The sequence below is a fragment of the Vulpes vulpes genome, chromosome 8 (assembly GCF_048418805.1).
Source record: "Vulpes vulpes isolate BD-2025 chromosome 8, VulVul3, whole genome shotgun sequence".
NCBI lineage: Eukaryota > Metazoa > Chordata > Mammalia > Carnivora > Canidae > Vulpes > Vulpes vulpes.
The window spans coordinates 12,531,073-12,546,480 of NC_132787.1; the positions used below are offsets into that span (position 1 = coordinate 12,531,073).

Here is a 15,408-nt window from a genome sequence, read left to right on the forward strand (position 1 = left end):
CTAAAGTACTTTTTATTCCTTGAAGAGAAACCGCAGTATCAAAATAATATAATCATAAAAGTAATCAGTTGCTACTGTAGAAGCTTAGGAAGGTGCCTCCTAGTTCTCCACTGTAAGGATTGTAGTTGATCACAGCCCCAGCAGCTGCACTCAGAAATCCATCATTGTGTTTGAGCCAAGGCCACACTTTCCATAGGCTTCTCTCAGCCATGACTGAACCTGGGAGAATTTTAAGGCAGACCTGTTTCTAGAAGACATCAGACTTTTATGGGCAGTTTGAGCTGGAGGACTTTCCAGTGGCCTTACCATACTCTCTCAGATATGCACTGCAACCCAAATCATTTCCATGGCCCTTCTTTCTCGCTTCCCTTTCTCCTCATCTGGAATCAGACCTGCATCTTGGTCAGGTGATGGTGATTGTTCATACCTCTACCCAGGGCCTTCTCTATTTTCCCTCATAGCATTGCCATTAATAAATCTCTTGCATACTTAATCCCACATTGGCATCTGCTTCTCCTCGAATCCATATTAACCAGTATCAACATTAATGTGCCACACTTTTTTTCTTACTAAAATCTAGAATAAGTCCTTAGCCAATGTTCTGACCCACTACCATTTAATTATTTTACAAGTGAAGCAATGTAAATTATAGATGAGAATATTCATCACATTAATATATTTTTTCATATTAGCTCTCAATTAACGTTTAGCATCTTTAAAGTGTATACTTCTTTATGTCATTCACTTCACCTATACTTTCAGATACGTATTTCATGACACTAAAATTAATTTTTGGTAAGAATATTTAGGGAACTTGATTTTTCTGTAATAATAGTCCCTGTTCCTAAGTCAATGTATATTAAAGTCTTGTGGCCTTATCCTTATTTTCGTATAATGTGATATGGATAAGCAGTCCAGCAAGTAAGAAACTACTTGGTCTTTAATAAATTAGTCACTCACTTTTGCCAAAATTACTCCAGGATAACCTCCATCTTATTCATTAACTGTTAAAGCATACTAACTCTAGATAAGAAAAGAATTTGGAGATGCTCTCATATAAAAGTCTCAGATAAAGATCACTTTAGAGCTGTTAATAGTCCATTAAATATGAAATGAACAACTACAAATAATTTCTGTTGTAGAAAGTATATTATCATTTAACCCAAAGTAAGATCATACAATTGAGAACCTAATTACAATTCATCAAGGTTTATGTTTCCTTTCCACTGATTGGAAATATTGCATAAACCATTTTACAAACTACTAATCAAGTGCTTGTAATAACTTTGCAACCTGGAACCATTTTTTGTAATTATATTAATCAGAATAGGATTACAGTTAAGCTTAAAGACAGTTATTCAGGCAACTCCTTGAATATTATTTTTAGAGAAATATTTTATTCCTCTAAAAATAATTTATTAGCTGAACTTTTCTTTATGCATACTATTTTGCAACATTTAACTTTATTTTTACATGAAATATTGTATCTATTATAAAGTAGTTCTTAAAACCTGAATTTTTAATGGATTAAAGTAGTGAGCAAAAATTGGATTTATGGACTCTTGTCAAGAAATAATTTGATTCAAAGTCTAAAAATATTCTGATTTGATTAAAATATTAAGATTTTAGGAGCTAAACCTTTTTTTCCCCTTTTTTGAACATATGCTGATATTTAGGATAAGCAAGTCCATAAAACATGGTTCTGAGAAATCCTTTGTTGGACAGGCCTATCACATTGGTCCTCATCAGAAACAGAGCCAAGTTTTTTTGTTTTTTTGTGTTTCCCAATTAAAGGAGAGAGTTACTGGTGGGGCTAAGGGGGAATGCTGTGCCACAAGTCTGTGGCAGAAGTAAGAACCGACAAATGGACTACCTTTTGATCATAGTCTCTGCATTGCTCATTGTCCGATTGTTAATGTTTCAGCAGAAAAGCAAACAAATTAATTCTTCCTTTTACACCAGTTCTTCTACCATCATTTTGCTAAAGTCTTGAAAATTCTTAGTCAAACATACTCACTTTAAAAGTTAATGTTGCAGGGAAGTATGCTATTCCTGTGAGCTCCCTCTCACCTGCCCCAACCTATCCCTGTCCCATACACAGCCATACCTGTGATCATCCTAATAAGAGAACTGTGTTAGCATGTGTTCATTCCATGTCAACTTATCACAAGTTCAACTTTCAGTTTGGAGATAATCAATATACTTTCAAAATGCTACTCTAACCCTTCCAGCCTTTAGAGACATCAAAATAGAGAAAATAATACCCATCTTACCTACTTGTTTAAATTACTGTGAAGAATATCTCTTATATACTTTTGCTAGAATGTTCTTTCAATAGACAAAATCAACATTTTCTTCTCTTATTTAAGCCTTTGTACAGATTCTGTTACTTAGAGATGAGGTTCAGGACCCCTCACAAAAACATTATTGATAATCTGGATTATTATGCCTCATCTCTTAAAACTCTTCTCCATTTTCCTCTAAGGACCAATCATCTTGATTTTAGGCCTTACAGTCTTCAACATCCTATAATCTCTGCCCTGGGGCCTTTGTACATGTTCTTTTCACCGCCTGAAATATTTCCTTCTCCCTCACATTCACATCCCATTTCCTAGCCTGACTTTCTCTTCTCCATACTTTAGTACCAAGTATTACCATATCTTCTTCTAGGAAATTTAAAGAAACTGTTCAGTATGGTTTTTAAATACTATGCAAGTCACATTTTTATCTTAAAGCTACCAAAACATGTGTACTGGTCTACTTGTTTGGAAGATGAGAAATTCCTATTTAAAAAGATGGGAAGGGGTTATTTGTTCTTTGAAGTCACCTTTTTAAAATTTTTCCTATTGAAATATTTAATACGCTAACTGCATAAAATTAAAAACAAAAATACATGGATATAGAAGCCCTTGTTAGGGGAAAAGTAAGTCAGAGATCATATTTTATTTCCCATTGTTCATTTCTTCCCCCCTGAGGCCTTGGGCAATTGACCAAAAATTTCTGAGTCTCAATTTTCTAAAATCCTTATAAATTACAGAAGTCTAAAAATTGAACTCTGATTAAAACAAATAACAGTGAAGGATAAGTGCCTCTGTTTATCTTAGAATTACGATATCTTCTGTGGAGAAAAGTTAGAATAAACAACATTTACATTAGTCCTATTCAAAGTCCTCTTTAAATTGACTTTTGTCAAACAGTAAATTGCAATTGGATTCCTAGTTTTTGAACTGACCTGCTGCTATTGACAAGCCACTCTGTCCCTTTACTCCATGAAAATTTTGGTTTAGGTGCTGCTTTAGGTTTGCATTCAATTATGACCCTTCCTCCTTTAGCAGCCAAGATCTTTTTCTTCATAGGATTCATTTCAAAAGTTGGAGCCAAAGCTAAAAGGAAATAAATTATTATTTTTCTTTTTTGCTAAAAAGGAAAAAAAACCCTCACATTTCTTCTATAGCATCTTTTATTCTTTTGACAGAAAATATTAATCTCACCAAATATTATCAGATATAACCAAACACTCCATATCTAGTAATAATATTTTTTTATTTATTTAATAACTTTATTGGTATATATTTTACTTATAATATAAGTAAAAATTCACCCATTTAAAATATGTACAAAGCTTAGTGATAACAGGATCAATTAGAAATTTTCATTATAATCAAATTATATATATTTACCCTGAAGGTAACAACTAATTTTGTTGGTTTAATTGCACAAAGAAAGTTAAGTGAAAGACTGGAGGAATTTGAACACCATTATTAATACTGACATATGGTCATAATCAATACCCTCAACCACACTTTGAGTGAACTGTCTCCAGTATACAAATGAGAGAACTGATATCTATTATGATTATGTAATTTGCCAAAGGTACCACGGACAGTATCAGGTAAGATTCACAATTGAATCCATTTTCTTCTGATTTGCAAGCATGCTCTTTTCATTAAGCAATGATTCCCCTTCATTATGCACAATTTATTGAGTACCAACTGTGTGCAGACATTGAGGTACTAAAATAAATAGATTTCTTCCTTCAGACCTACTTGCAAAAAGCTATGGGAGTGGTAGATGCAATTAATTGAGGAGAACATGCTATAGCTATAGCTTCCCTTTACATCAGAGTACAGAACAATAATTATGAAAATAAGACATAGAATCTCATAAAAAGTTACTTCATTGATGACATGCTCTATCTTTCTTTAGATTCCCTACATCTGGTTCATTTCTCAATCTCCTTATATTTTAGCAGATTTCAGAGGGATCCCATCCATTTATTTTTGCACATCCAATCATCTTTATGTAACCATATCCTTTTTGGAGGCTTTTCTAGGCCCAAGTAGATCATTACCCAGATGTTGGCTCTTCCTCTGGAAGATTGATTCCAGATGTGAGTTTCGAATTCTATCTGTGCATCAACATAATCTGATCATCTTGATAAAATGTTGATTAAGTAGGCCTGGGATGGACCTGAGACACAGCACTTCTAATAAGATCCCAAGTGTTGTTATTGCTGCTGCTGCTCTGTGGGACACACTTTTTATCCCAAGTGTGGCAAGAATTTATCCCATTGTTTCTTTAGTCTGGGTTTTCATAACTGACAATAAATAAATAAGTAACCAAACAGCCTGTGTTGTACACCTAACACAGTGTGTGGTATTTTTATAGGCCCAATAAATATTTTGGGTGACATATTGTTTGTCAAATATGAGAGACAATTTAATGGGATTATATTTTAAAAATCTAAATTCATCTGGAAATGAGAATTTTTCTTGAGTCAGTGAAGGTTTAATGAAATAGTTGATTTGGTACAGTTGTTTAAATGACTTCATACTTAACTAATATTTGAATTTATAGTGACAAAATCTAGACTATGTTCCTATATATTTTACAAGTAGGAATAAATAAGGGAATATTTTTCCCCCAAACTAAGAAGAGGACATGCATTTTTTTTTGTCTCTTTCATTCTATACTGTGCTTATTAAAAGAATAGTATCTGGTGTAGAATAAGTTCCCCCAAAATATTTGGTAGATGAATAAATAAATTATCTAGATAACAAAGAAAAAGAGAAAGGCACTATTTCTAAAGGTAATAAACAAAAATAGATGGAAACAAAATAAAGCCTGGAAACATTGCTCTCAGGCTGAAAATGCTCAGTTTGCTTAATTATTATATTGATAGTCATGAAATTATTACAAGATTTTGTGCTTGAATATGGAGAAACATACTTTAACAGCTTGAGCTGTTAAATTTATATTTAATTTTGTAATGTATCTTGATAAACAAATTTTTATAAAGAATAGCTAACATTTAGGAAAGTATTTAAAGTCACTTCTTGGGGATCCCTGGGTGGCTTAGCACCTATCTTGGGACCAGGGCATGATCCTAGAGGGCCGGGATCGAGTCCCACGTCAGCCTCCCTCATGGAGACTGCTTCTCCCTCTGCCTGTGTCTGTGCCTCTCTGTGTGTCTCTCATGAATAAATAAATAAAATCTTTAAAAATAAAAAAAATAATAAAGTCACTTCATAGCTCGTATGAGTCAAAATGATTTTACTGCACTTCATCCCAAAGTAATATTATGAAGCCTAGGCCTGAATGTTTGCTTGATACCCAAATAAACTAGATTAAATATACTAGCAAGGAATTTTTACTTTGGGGGGAATAAATGGAATATGATCCTCAGCATTATAATAAGAGGCAGGTAAAATTAAAGTCAAGAGGCCTCAACTTTTAAATTTTTATTTATTTATTTTTTTAGAGAGAGGGAGAGAGAGAGAGTGCACTAGCAGGGATGGGCAGAGGGAGTAGGAGAGAGAATCTTAAGCACACTCCATTTTCAGTGCATAACCTGACATGGGGCTCGATCTCATGACCCTTAGAGATCATGACCTGAACTGAAATCAAGAGTTGACACCTAACCAACTGAGCCACTCAGGTACCCCAGCCTCAACTCTTTTCAAAAGTAATTTTCTTTAATACTTTATTGCAATTATCTCATTTCCTTTCATATTCTTTGAGTGTCACCCAATTTGTAGTGATAACAATGTTTTAAAGAATTTCCCTTTGGTGTAGTAATAATAAAACAGGCCACAGTGAGTCATTGCTTTATCTTTTTGGTAATCTTTTCATTTATAAAAAAAAAAATTAAAAAAAAAATCTTTTCATTTATAAAAGAGAAAGCCTGGCTACCTAGATTCATGTGACTAAAGCTGATGACAGCTATTTCAAATAAAATAAAAAAGGCATAATGCAGTAAGACCTTAAATAAAATACTTGGAATGAAAGTAAGAAGAATGTAAGATTTATGGGGTAACACTGAGAAATTTAGTAGAAGTGATAAGAAGAAAGGATGTAGTGACTTGTGTCATTCTACAGAACAGGTTTTTCAGGAGATGATGTGGATCCAGGTGAGAGATATGAATTTAGCTTCAGATACTCTAAGTTTGGGTTATCTGTGAAGTTACCAGATGAAGATTGCTATTAGGAGGCTTTATGATGAGCTTGAAACTGGGATAAAAATCTGGGCCAGTGCTATAAATTAAAGAATCATTGATAGTTAATGAAAGAAGAAATTATGCAGTATTTTTTAAAATTTAAAAATAATAATAATTCTGGAATAATAATAATATGGAAAATGTGAAAAAGTGAGGAAGAGAATAGAATGGATTCATAGGAGGAGCTCTGGGAGAGAGCAGGATTTCTATCTGAGCAGAGGAAGGGGTAAAGAGGAGAAAATGAAAATGATTGAAAAGAAGTAATCTGGGAGGAATGAAAGCATGGAGTCATCAAAGACAAAGAAGCAGAGAATTCAAGAATAAAACATGAAGAGGCAGCATGAGAACTACGAACACATGTATGCATATGGAGAAGAGATACCTGTTCATATCAAGTATCAGGGTAAGTGAGAAGAAATGAATATAGGGCAGGGGTAAAGGGGTTGCAGGCATGCCTTAGAGATATTGCAGGTTAGATTCCCGACCACCCCAATAAAGCAAATATCATAATGAGTAAAATGAGTTTTTTTTTTGTCTACCAAAACGTGTAAAAGTTCTATTTATACTATATTATAATCTATCAAATGTGCATGACATTATGTCTAAAAAACAATGTGGATAACTTAATTTAAAAATACTTTGTTGCTAAAATTGCTAACCATCACATGAGCTTTTAGCTAGTCATATTTTATTTTTATTTTTATTTTTATTTTTGCTGGCAGAGGATCTTGCCTTCATGTTGATGGCTGCTGACTGATCAGGGTTATGGTTGCTGAAGGATGGGGGTGTCTGTGCAATTTCTTAAAATAAGATGACATTGAAATTTTCCCAATTGATTGATTCTTCCTTTCATGAGAGATTTTTCTGTAGCATGTGATGCTCTTTGATAGCATTTTACTCATAACTGAACTTCTTTCAAAATTGGAGTTAATGCTCTCAAACCCTACTGCTGCTTTATCAAATAAGTTGGTGTAATATTCGAATTCCTTTGTTGTCATCTCAATAATCTTCACAGCACCTTAACCAAGAATAGATTTTATCTCAAAAAAGAAATAAAACAAAACACTTTCTTTGCTCATCCATAAGAAGCAAGCAACTCTTCATCCAATTAAGTATTATCATAAGATTGTAGCAATTCAGTCACATCTTCAACTTCTAATTCTAGTTTCTTTTGCTATTTCTAATATATCTACAGTTTCTTCCTCCACTGAAGTCTTGAACCCCTCAAAGTCTCCATGAAGGTTGGAATCAACTTCCAAACTCCGGCCTAGGTTGATATTTTGACAGCTTCCCAAGAATCATGAATGTTCTAATGATATTTAGAATAATGAATCCTTTTTAGAAGTTTTTCAATTTACTTTTCCCAGATGCATTACAAAAGTCACTATCTGTGACACCTAGAGCCTCATGAAATGTACTTCTTGAATAATAAAACTTGAAAGTCAAAACTGTTCTTTGATTCATGGACTTCAGAATGGATGTTGTGTTAGCAGGCATGAAAACAACATTAATCTCATGTAGGTCTCTGTCAGAGTTCTTGGGTGACCAGGAGCCTTGTCAAGGGGCAGGAATATTTTGAAATAAATCATCTTTTTTTCTGGGCAGTATTTTTCAACAGAGGGCTTAAAATACTCAGTAAATCATTCTGTCAACAGATGTGCGCTGTCATCCAGGCTTTGTTGAATAGTAACAAAACATTCACAGAACACAGACAGATTAGATTTGGCATAATTCTTAATGGCCCTATGTTTTTCAGAAAGGCAAATAAGCATTGGCTTCAACTTAAAGTCACCAGCTGCATTAACCCCCAACAAGAGTGTTAGCCTGTTCTGTGAAGCTGTGAATCCAGGCATTTACCCCTTTTCCCTGGCTCTAAAAATCTTAGATGGCATCTTCTTCAGCTATAAGGCTATTTTATCTACATTGAAAACCTGCTTAGTGTAGCCACTTTCATTATATTGGCTAGATCTTCTGGGTAACTTGCTGCAGCTTCTACACAGCAGTTGCTCTTTCACTTCTCATTTTGATGTTATAGAGACACCTTCTTTCCTTAAACGTCGCGAACCAATCTCAGCTAGCTTTAAATTTTTCTTCTACAGCTTCTTCACCTTTCTCAGCCTTCACAGAATTGAAGAGTTAGAGCCTTGCTCTGGAATAAGCTCTGGTTTGAGGGAATGTGGCTGGTTTGATCTTCTCTTCAGACCACGAAACATTCTCCACCTAAGCAATAAGGCTTTTCTGCTTTCTTATCATTCATGTGTTCACCGGAGTAGCACTGTTAATTTCAAAAACTTTACTTTTGCATTCACAACTTGGGTAACGGATTAGTATTAGAGGCCTAGCTTTCAGCCTATCTCAGCTTTTGATATTCCCTCCTCACTAGCTTAATCATTTCTAGCTTTTGTGTGAAAGTGAGAGGTCTCACTCTCTTTCACTTGAACACTTAGAGGTCATTGGCCTAATTTCAATATTGCTGTGTCTCAGAGAATAGAGAGGCCCAAGGTGAGGGACAGAGATGGAGGAGTGGTCAGTTGGTGGGGCAAATCAGAACACACACATTTATTGATTAGGTTTACTATCTTATATGGTGTGGTTCATGGTGCCCGAAAACAATTCTAATAGTAATATCAAAGACCAATGATCACAGATCAACATACCAACTAAAATAATAATGCAAAAATTTGATATATTGTGACACGGAAGATACAAAGTAAGCAAATGGTGTTGGAAATATGGCACCTATAGACTTACTTGATGTAAGGTCAGCACAAAACTTTAATATGTAAAAATGCAATATTTGTGAAGTACCAAAATATGAGGTATGCTTGTTTTTGGAAAAGACAGAAACTTATTCCTCTGGATGGAGAATATGGAAGGGTAAGTGTAGCAAAGATTGAGATACTTTTGAATGAGGGATGGGAAATTGAAATATTTTATTTCAAAGGGTTTCAATTTTCATGGAGGAGTAAGAAAACAGTACCAAAGTCAGAGTCAGGGTAGGATAAAAAGCTTGAGGAGTGTCCTAAAGATTCTAAGTAGGTCTAAATAGCAACTGTAGGGCATGAAATCCAAAGAATTCTAAAACAAGTAAGTGTTCAAGATCCATCTGAGACTGGGTCACATGCATTGTGAAAGCATCAATCGTCACAAGGTGATTTTCAGGGAGTATTTAACAGTCCAGACACAGGAGAGAATAAGACTTGTGAAAATTGGTATGTGTAAAGTTTGCTTTACCTTTAAAAAAATGTTTAAGAATATTGTACTCCATGTTGCCTCTCATTTATTTACTGTCCTCTAATAAGAGAAAAAAAATGAAACAATAATACCATCCTGTTCCAAACCCCAATTTGAAAGTTTTTAACTTTAACAAATCAAGGAATAATCAAATATTATCTACAGAAACCCTATGATCATTGCTGAATATATTTTTTCTCACTGAATGTTAATAGAAACTAGAAATGATACTGACCCAAGATCTTCAACTCCGCATTTGCATAAATGGCTCCATGTGTGTTTTCAGCTATGCACTGGTACATGCCAGCATTTTCGAAGGTCACATCATATAGTCTCAGTTCCCCTTTATGATACTGAAAAGAACACAAAGTAAAATACATTTCCTTGATAAACTTTAATATAAAGACTTTATATAGATTTGGGCTCATTTGACTTTTCACTTGGATACATTATTTTGCCACCACTTTAAGCCGAATAGGGTAGGATTTTCATGGCATGGGAAAGTAAAACCCACTTACCATGCCCAGTGGCTCTTGTTAAATTCATCCTACAGAGCTGAGAGTCCACTTTTTCCCTCTTGGCCCAGCTGGGAGATTACAGAGGGAAGGTAGAGAAAGGCCCCACTGCTGCTACTTGTCCCCAGGGCTAAAGGTAGAACCTTCCCTCTTACCTCTGTTTCTGTGGGGTCAGGGACATAGTGGCCAAAAAAAGAGGACAATATAAGGTAGTAGAGATGGATGAGAAGGAAGAAGGGTAAAATGTGGAACAAAGGGAAAAATAGAGAAAGAGAGAGAAGGTAGATATAAGATTGCAGAACGTTGATTAAACTGAAAGAAGTTATTTTATGCTCACGTTCTTATCTGCCTTTTTTAGAAGACTTTTTAAATTTCAGGGCCCACATACCCTTATTCTCTTGACTCTCTTGTTAAATTTATCCCAGGACCACTGGGAATGTTGCCTGAACATGGACCCAAGAACTGCAAAACATATACATACCGCATATCCATTTTTCAGCCATCGGATTGTAGGGATGGGCTTCCCCGTGGCCACACAAGGCCAATAGAGATCACTGCCTATATCCACCTCTGTGTCATTGATATGCTCTACCCACTCAGGAAATGCTGAAAAGTAAATAACATTGTAAATGTCAAATGCAAATCTCAACACTCATAATAATCTCAAGAATATAAATACTACATTTAGTTGACCTTCTGGAGAATACATCAGATATTGCATTTGCCATAAAATCAGTGCTGGAGCCTTTGAAATTTTATTTCCATAGGTCTACAGGTGAATTTTATCCTACATTGTTATAAAGTGATGTAACTATAATTCAATTCATAATTATGTTTCTATTTGTTTGTTTGTTTTTAGATTTATTTATTCATGAGAAACAGAGAGAAGCAGAGACACAGGCAGAGGGAGAATCAGGCTCCCCTCATGGAGTCTGATGCAGACTCGATCCCAGGACCTCGGGATCATGACCTGAGCCAAAGGCAGACACTCAACAACTGAGTCACCCAGCCGTCCCTATTTTTCTATTTGTGAACTATGTGTTTTGTTAGAAAGCTAATTTATGAATAACACTAACGTAATTGATTTTTTCTTATAACTTAAATCTTTCAAAATGACATTTAAGGTTTTACAGAATTATGTCTTCATTAATTATGACACTCTGCCTTCCCTTTATGAATAAAGAATCAAATTTTTTCCACTCCCTCAAGTATCTTCCTTTTGATGTAACTTTCAGCTAGTGGCCACTGTCATATCTTACTGTAGTATTAGAAAAATGACTTGATCACTTAAGTACTCTTTAAATGTTAGAAACTACATACAGTAGTTATAATTGCTGATATCTATGCTTGAGTGAAATCGATTTCAACTTCCTCATTTGATCTGAGCTTCTGGTAGCTAAAGAAAAATAGTAGGTATTTCCCAAAAGAAAATGTATTTCTAGATAGCAAGCAAATGAACAATGTGATTATCTTTCTGAGCATTTGAGTTATTTAAGTTAAATAGTTTAAATAAATGTAGGTAAACAAGTTAATATAAAATCAAGATGGAGGTAGTAGGTAGGAGGAGAAAATTTTGAGTGGAGGGTAGTATTTTATTTTCTTTGAAAAAGAAAACTTTGATACATACATTTTATGACAAAATAATATATATAACTTATAGAAATGCATATAAATAAAAAAGAACATAAAACATCTTTATGATCTCACTGAACCCCATCAGTATTATATATATATATATATATATATATATACTATATATATATATAGTACTACAATCTGATTTGGTATATTTTCACTTTTTTATTAATTTTTATAACTTGTAGTTATAAAAATTAAATATGCATAAGAATGTTATGTTAATTGATAGAGGTTTTATTTTGTATACAATCTTGGCAATAAAACAGAAATATGAGCACCTTTCCTGCCTTGGCCTCAAACAAGTGACACAAGATATCACATTAAAAAATACAATGAGAAGAATAAATAATTCAATCAGCTTGATACATTCTATGATTTAATTATGTAACCTTCTGGTTGTTTGATTAGACCAAAAGATAAAACTGAGTACCTTTGATTAGTAAAGGAGAAATAATTGTTCCCTAATATTCCCTTATAAATATCTGCTCTGTCACCTTGATTCTTCTAAGGAATTAGATATTAGACAGTTTAGAACTCTGCTAAGAACTTGGTGTGCAGTTTTCTTAATATGTATGAATAAAAACAGATGTGTAAGCTCTAGAAACCTGGTAAAGTGACAGCTTTATTTATTTATTTATTTATTTGTTTATTTATTTATTTATTTAGAAAGATTTTCATTTAATCATTTATTCATGAGAGACACACAGAGAGAGAGAGAGAGAGAGAGAGAGAGAGAGGCAGAGACATAGGCAGAAGGAGAAGCAGGCTCCCTGCAGGGAGTCTGATGTGAGACTCGATCCCAGGACCCCAGGATCACATCCTGAGCCAAAGGCATACGCTAAACCACTGAGCCACCCACTCATCCCTTGACAGCTTTACTTTAAAAAACGTAAGAGTCTAAACAGAATTTTCTTTACTTCAGGGGGCTACCCAGATATACTTGATATGTAGACAGTGAATTTTGTTCATTTGCTATATGTACAAGTCTGGAGTTCAAAGGAAGTGTCTGGGTCAGAATTCTCAGGGTATAGAGTCTAATTAAAGTCTTGATGATGAATGAAAGCATAAAGGTTGTGAGTGAGATAGAGGAGACTTTCAGAGACAAACCCAGATTGCTCCCATGTCTGAAGGGCATGGAGTGAGGGGAAAGCAAGTGGTGTACAAGGACATTAACCAAGCATGGGTTTCAGATGCCAACCACAGAGAGTAAATGGTATAGAAGGATAGGGTTAATGGTGGTGACTGTTGCTGTTGGATCAAGTAAGATACAGCTGAGAAGTAGCCATCCTTTTCAGCAACATGACATCATTTGTGGTCATGAGAAGAAAGATTCCAGCAAAGAAGTAGGGATAAAAATTAAATAAGAATACATTTTAAAAAGAAACAAAATGAAGACAACATTTTTAGAAAGTATAGGCAAAACCATCAATATTTGTATTATCTTTTAGGGGCGACAAGAAGGGAAATGGAGCAACTGCCAGAATAAGGAAGGAAGAAACAAGAGCCACTATACATTGACGGGAATGATCCAGTGAAGAAAAAAGATTGGTTTTGTGTAGGGAGAAGGGATTGCTGGAATAACAGCCTTAAGTAAGCAGGAGGGTAGAATCAAGCACATAGTAGAGGTGCTGGCCTCAGATATCAGCTGAATCCATAGCAATAAGAGATAAGGTTAAAGATGCTGGTAGATGTGGGGTTAGAGCTTGTGGAAGTTTTAACTTGATCTTTCATTTTCTCTGTGAAAGAAGAAGCCAAGTTATCACTAAGCACAAGGTTGGAGGAGTTGTTAAGTGTTTAAAGGAAATTGTGGAGGCATGAGAAGATCATCCAAGAGAATGGGAGTAAGTGGACCTAGGGAAGTATGGCATAATTGCCAGGCAACACTAAAGACCCACTTAAAGTTAGTGATCACTAATTTAAAATGAATTAGAATACTAGTGTATATCTCAAGTCATCCTCAAGTTTGTGGGTTTAGGCATTGGTAGGCAGAGAGCTAGATTTTTCTAGGGTTAGCCTTTTACAAAGGTAGTAAGAGAATGGTGAGTGTGCAGGGGAACAATAATGACTGATCAAAGATTTAGGGAAGAGGCAGGGAGGGGTTAGGGAATGTGAAAGAAAGTTGTTAGATTAATTGATAATACTTCCTGGTAGAGTTGAAGGGTACTAGAGACGCTGACCTGGAAAGATAGGAGATAGTAGTTAGTGAAAGATATGTGTGAGGGGCACCTGGGTGGCTTAGTCGGTTAAGAGTCTGCCTTCAGCTCAGGTCATGATCTCAGGGTCCTGGAATCGAGCCTCATGTCAGGATTCCTGCCAGTGGAGAGTCTGATTATCCCTCTGCCCCCTTCCCAGTTCATGCTCTCTCTCTCTCTCTCTCTCTCTCAAATAATTAAATAAAATCTTTAAAAAAACAAACGTGTGAGGTTGAGATCATAAAGAGAGTATACCTTTTGGTAACAATGAAGTTTAAAGTGTGGCCATGGGAGAGGGTTGCTGAGGTAGGTTGAAGGACATGGTCTTTAGAGGAATTCAATAGAACAGGGAAGCAAATCTACTAAAAAATAATCATGGTTTAAGTTGATTTTGACATCAAGAGGAGTGTTCTACTTTGTAAGACCTGCTAAAAGTAAAAGCTTTAAAGAAACTAGGATTGTCCAGACAGATTGTTAACTGGACATGTAAAAGAAAAAAGGAAGATAGTTAGAACAGGCATGAGGAACAAGAAGAGCAGTTATATTACAAGTCAAAGGGGACATGAGAGCTGTGGAAGAAAAATTAGCCACTGCTTGAGAGGATTACAAGAGAAACTGTGTCTTTAAGGGAGAATCACATTTAGTTAGTTAGTCTTTAAGGGAGAATCACATTTAGTTAACTTCAGCGTAGAAGTTATGTAGAAGTTGAGAATTTAGGGGATTGTGATGACAGCAGACTGTGTGTTATAAACAGCACAGTGTAAAGGTTTCAGAATTTGGGGTTGGGAGGAGACAGAGACTGAGCAGATACATGCAGAGTTGTGTGGGTGTTAAAGTTCAGGTGTCGAGGGAGGCCTAGAGTCCACGGCTTTCTAGGCCAAAAGAAAGGAACGGCATATGGCAAAATGCGTCTAATCTTGGTGGATTCTATGAGATAGTGGTAGTGAGGATGCATCTACCAGGCCACTGGAGGTACTTAGTTCATCCCTGTGTAGACAGAGGCTTGGGCTCTGGGTAGGGGCCATAATGCTGTCTCCTCATTCTGGTACTCCAATTTGGCTAAGGCATCATCTCCAGTTTTTTCTACCAACTATCTTCTCAGCATGGCTAAGGTATCCCTCTCCATAGGCTTTCTCAATATCCTATGTAAATTTCCATAGTGCACTCATGGTTTTCTTTATAACTATGTATGCACATGTGTGTATATGCATATGTGTGAAGTATGTTCACTTGCCTGTGTAAACTTGTATAAATTCGGAGGTTTTGTATAGAGTGTGAGTACAGTATAAATTCCTCAAGGACAGAGAGAATATTTATCTTATCTATTTCTCC

The 15,408-nt window shown here is 35.2% G+C and overlaps 1 protein-coding gene across 6 annotated transcripts in view; it reads right to left on the bottom strand.

Moving 5' to 3' along the window:
* CNTN1 (contactin 1) overlaps positions 1-15,408 on the bottom strand; it is a 347,755-nt gene that overhangs the window by 123,554 nt on the left and 208,793 nt on the right. For all 6 annotated transcript variants that reach the window (XM_026000122.2, XM_072765564.1, XM_026000123.2 and 3 more), the window contains 3 exons: positions 10,728-10,852; positions 9,967-10,084; positions 3,233-3,383 (listed from right to left, as the gene is read on the bottom strand). In XM_026000122.2, coding sequence (XP_025855907.1) covers positions 3,233-3,383; positions 9,967-10,084; positions 10,728-10,852 — 394 coding nt within the window. The remainder of the gene's footprint in view (positions 1-3,232; positions 3,384-9,966; positions 10,085-10,727; positions 10,853-15,408) is intronic.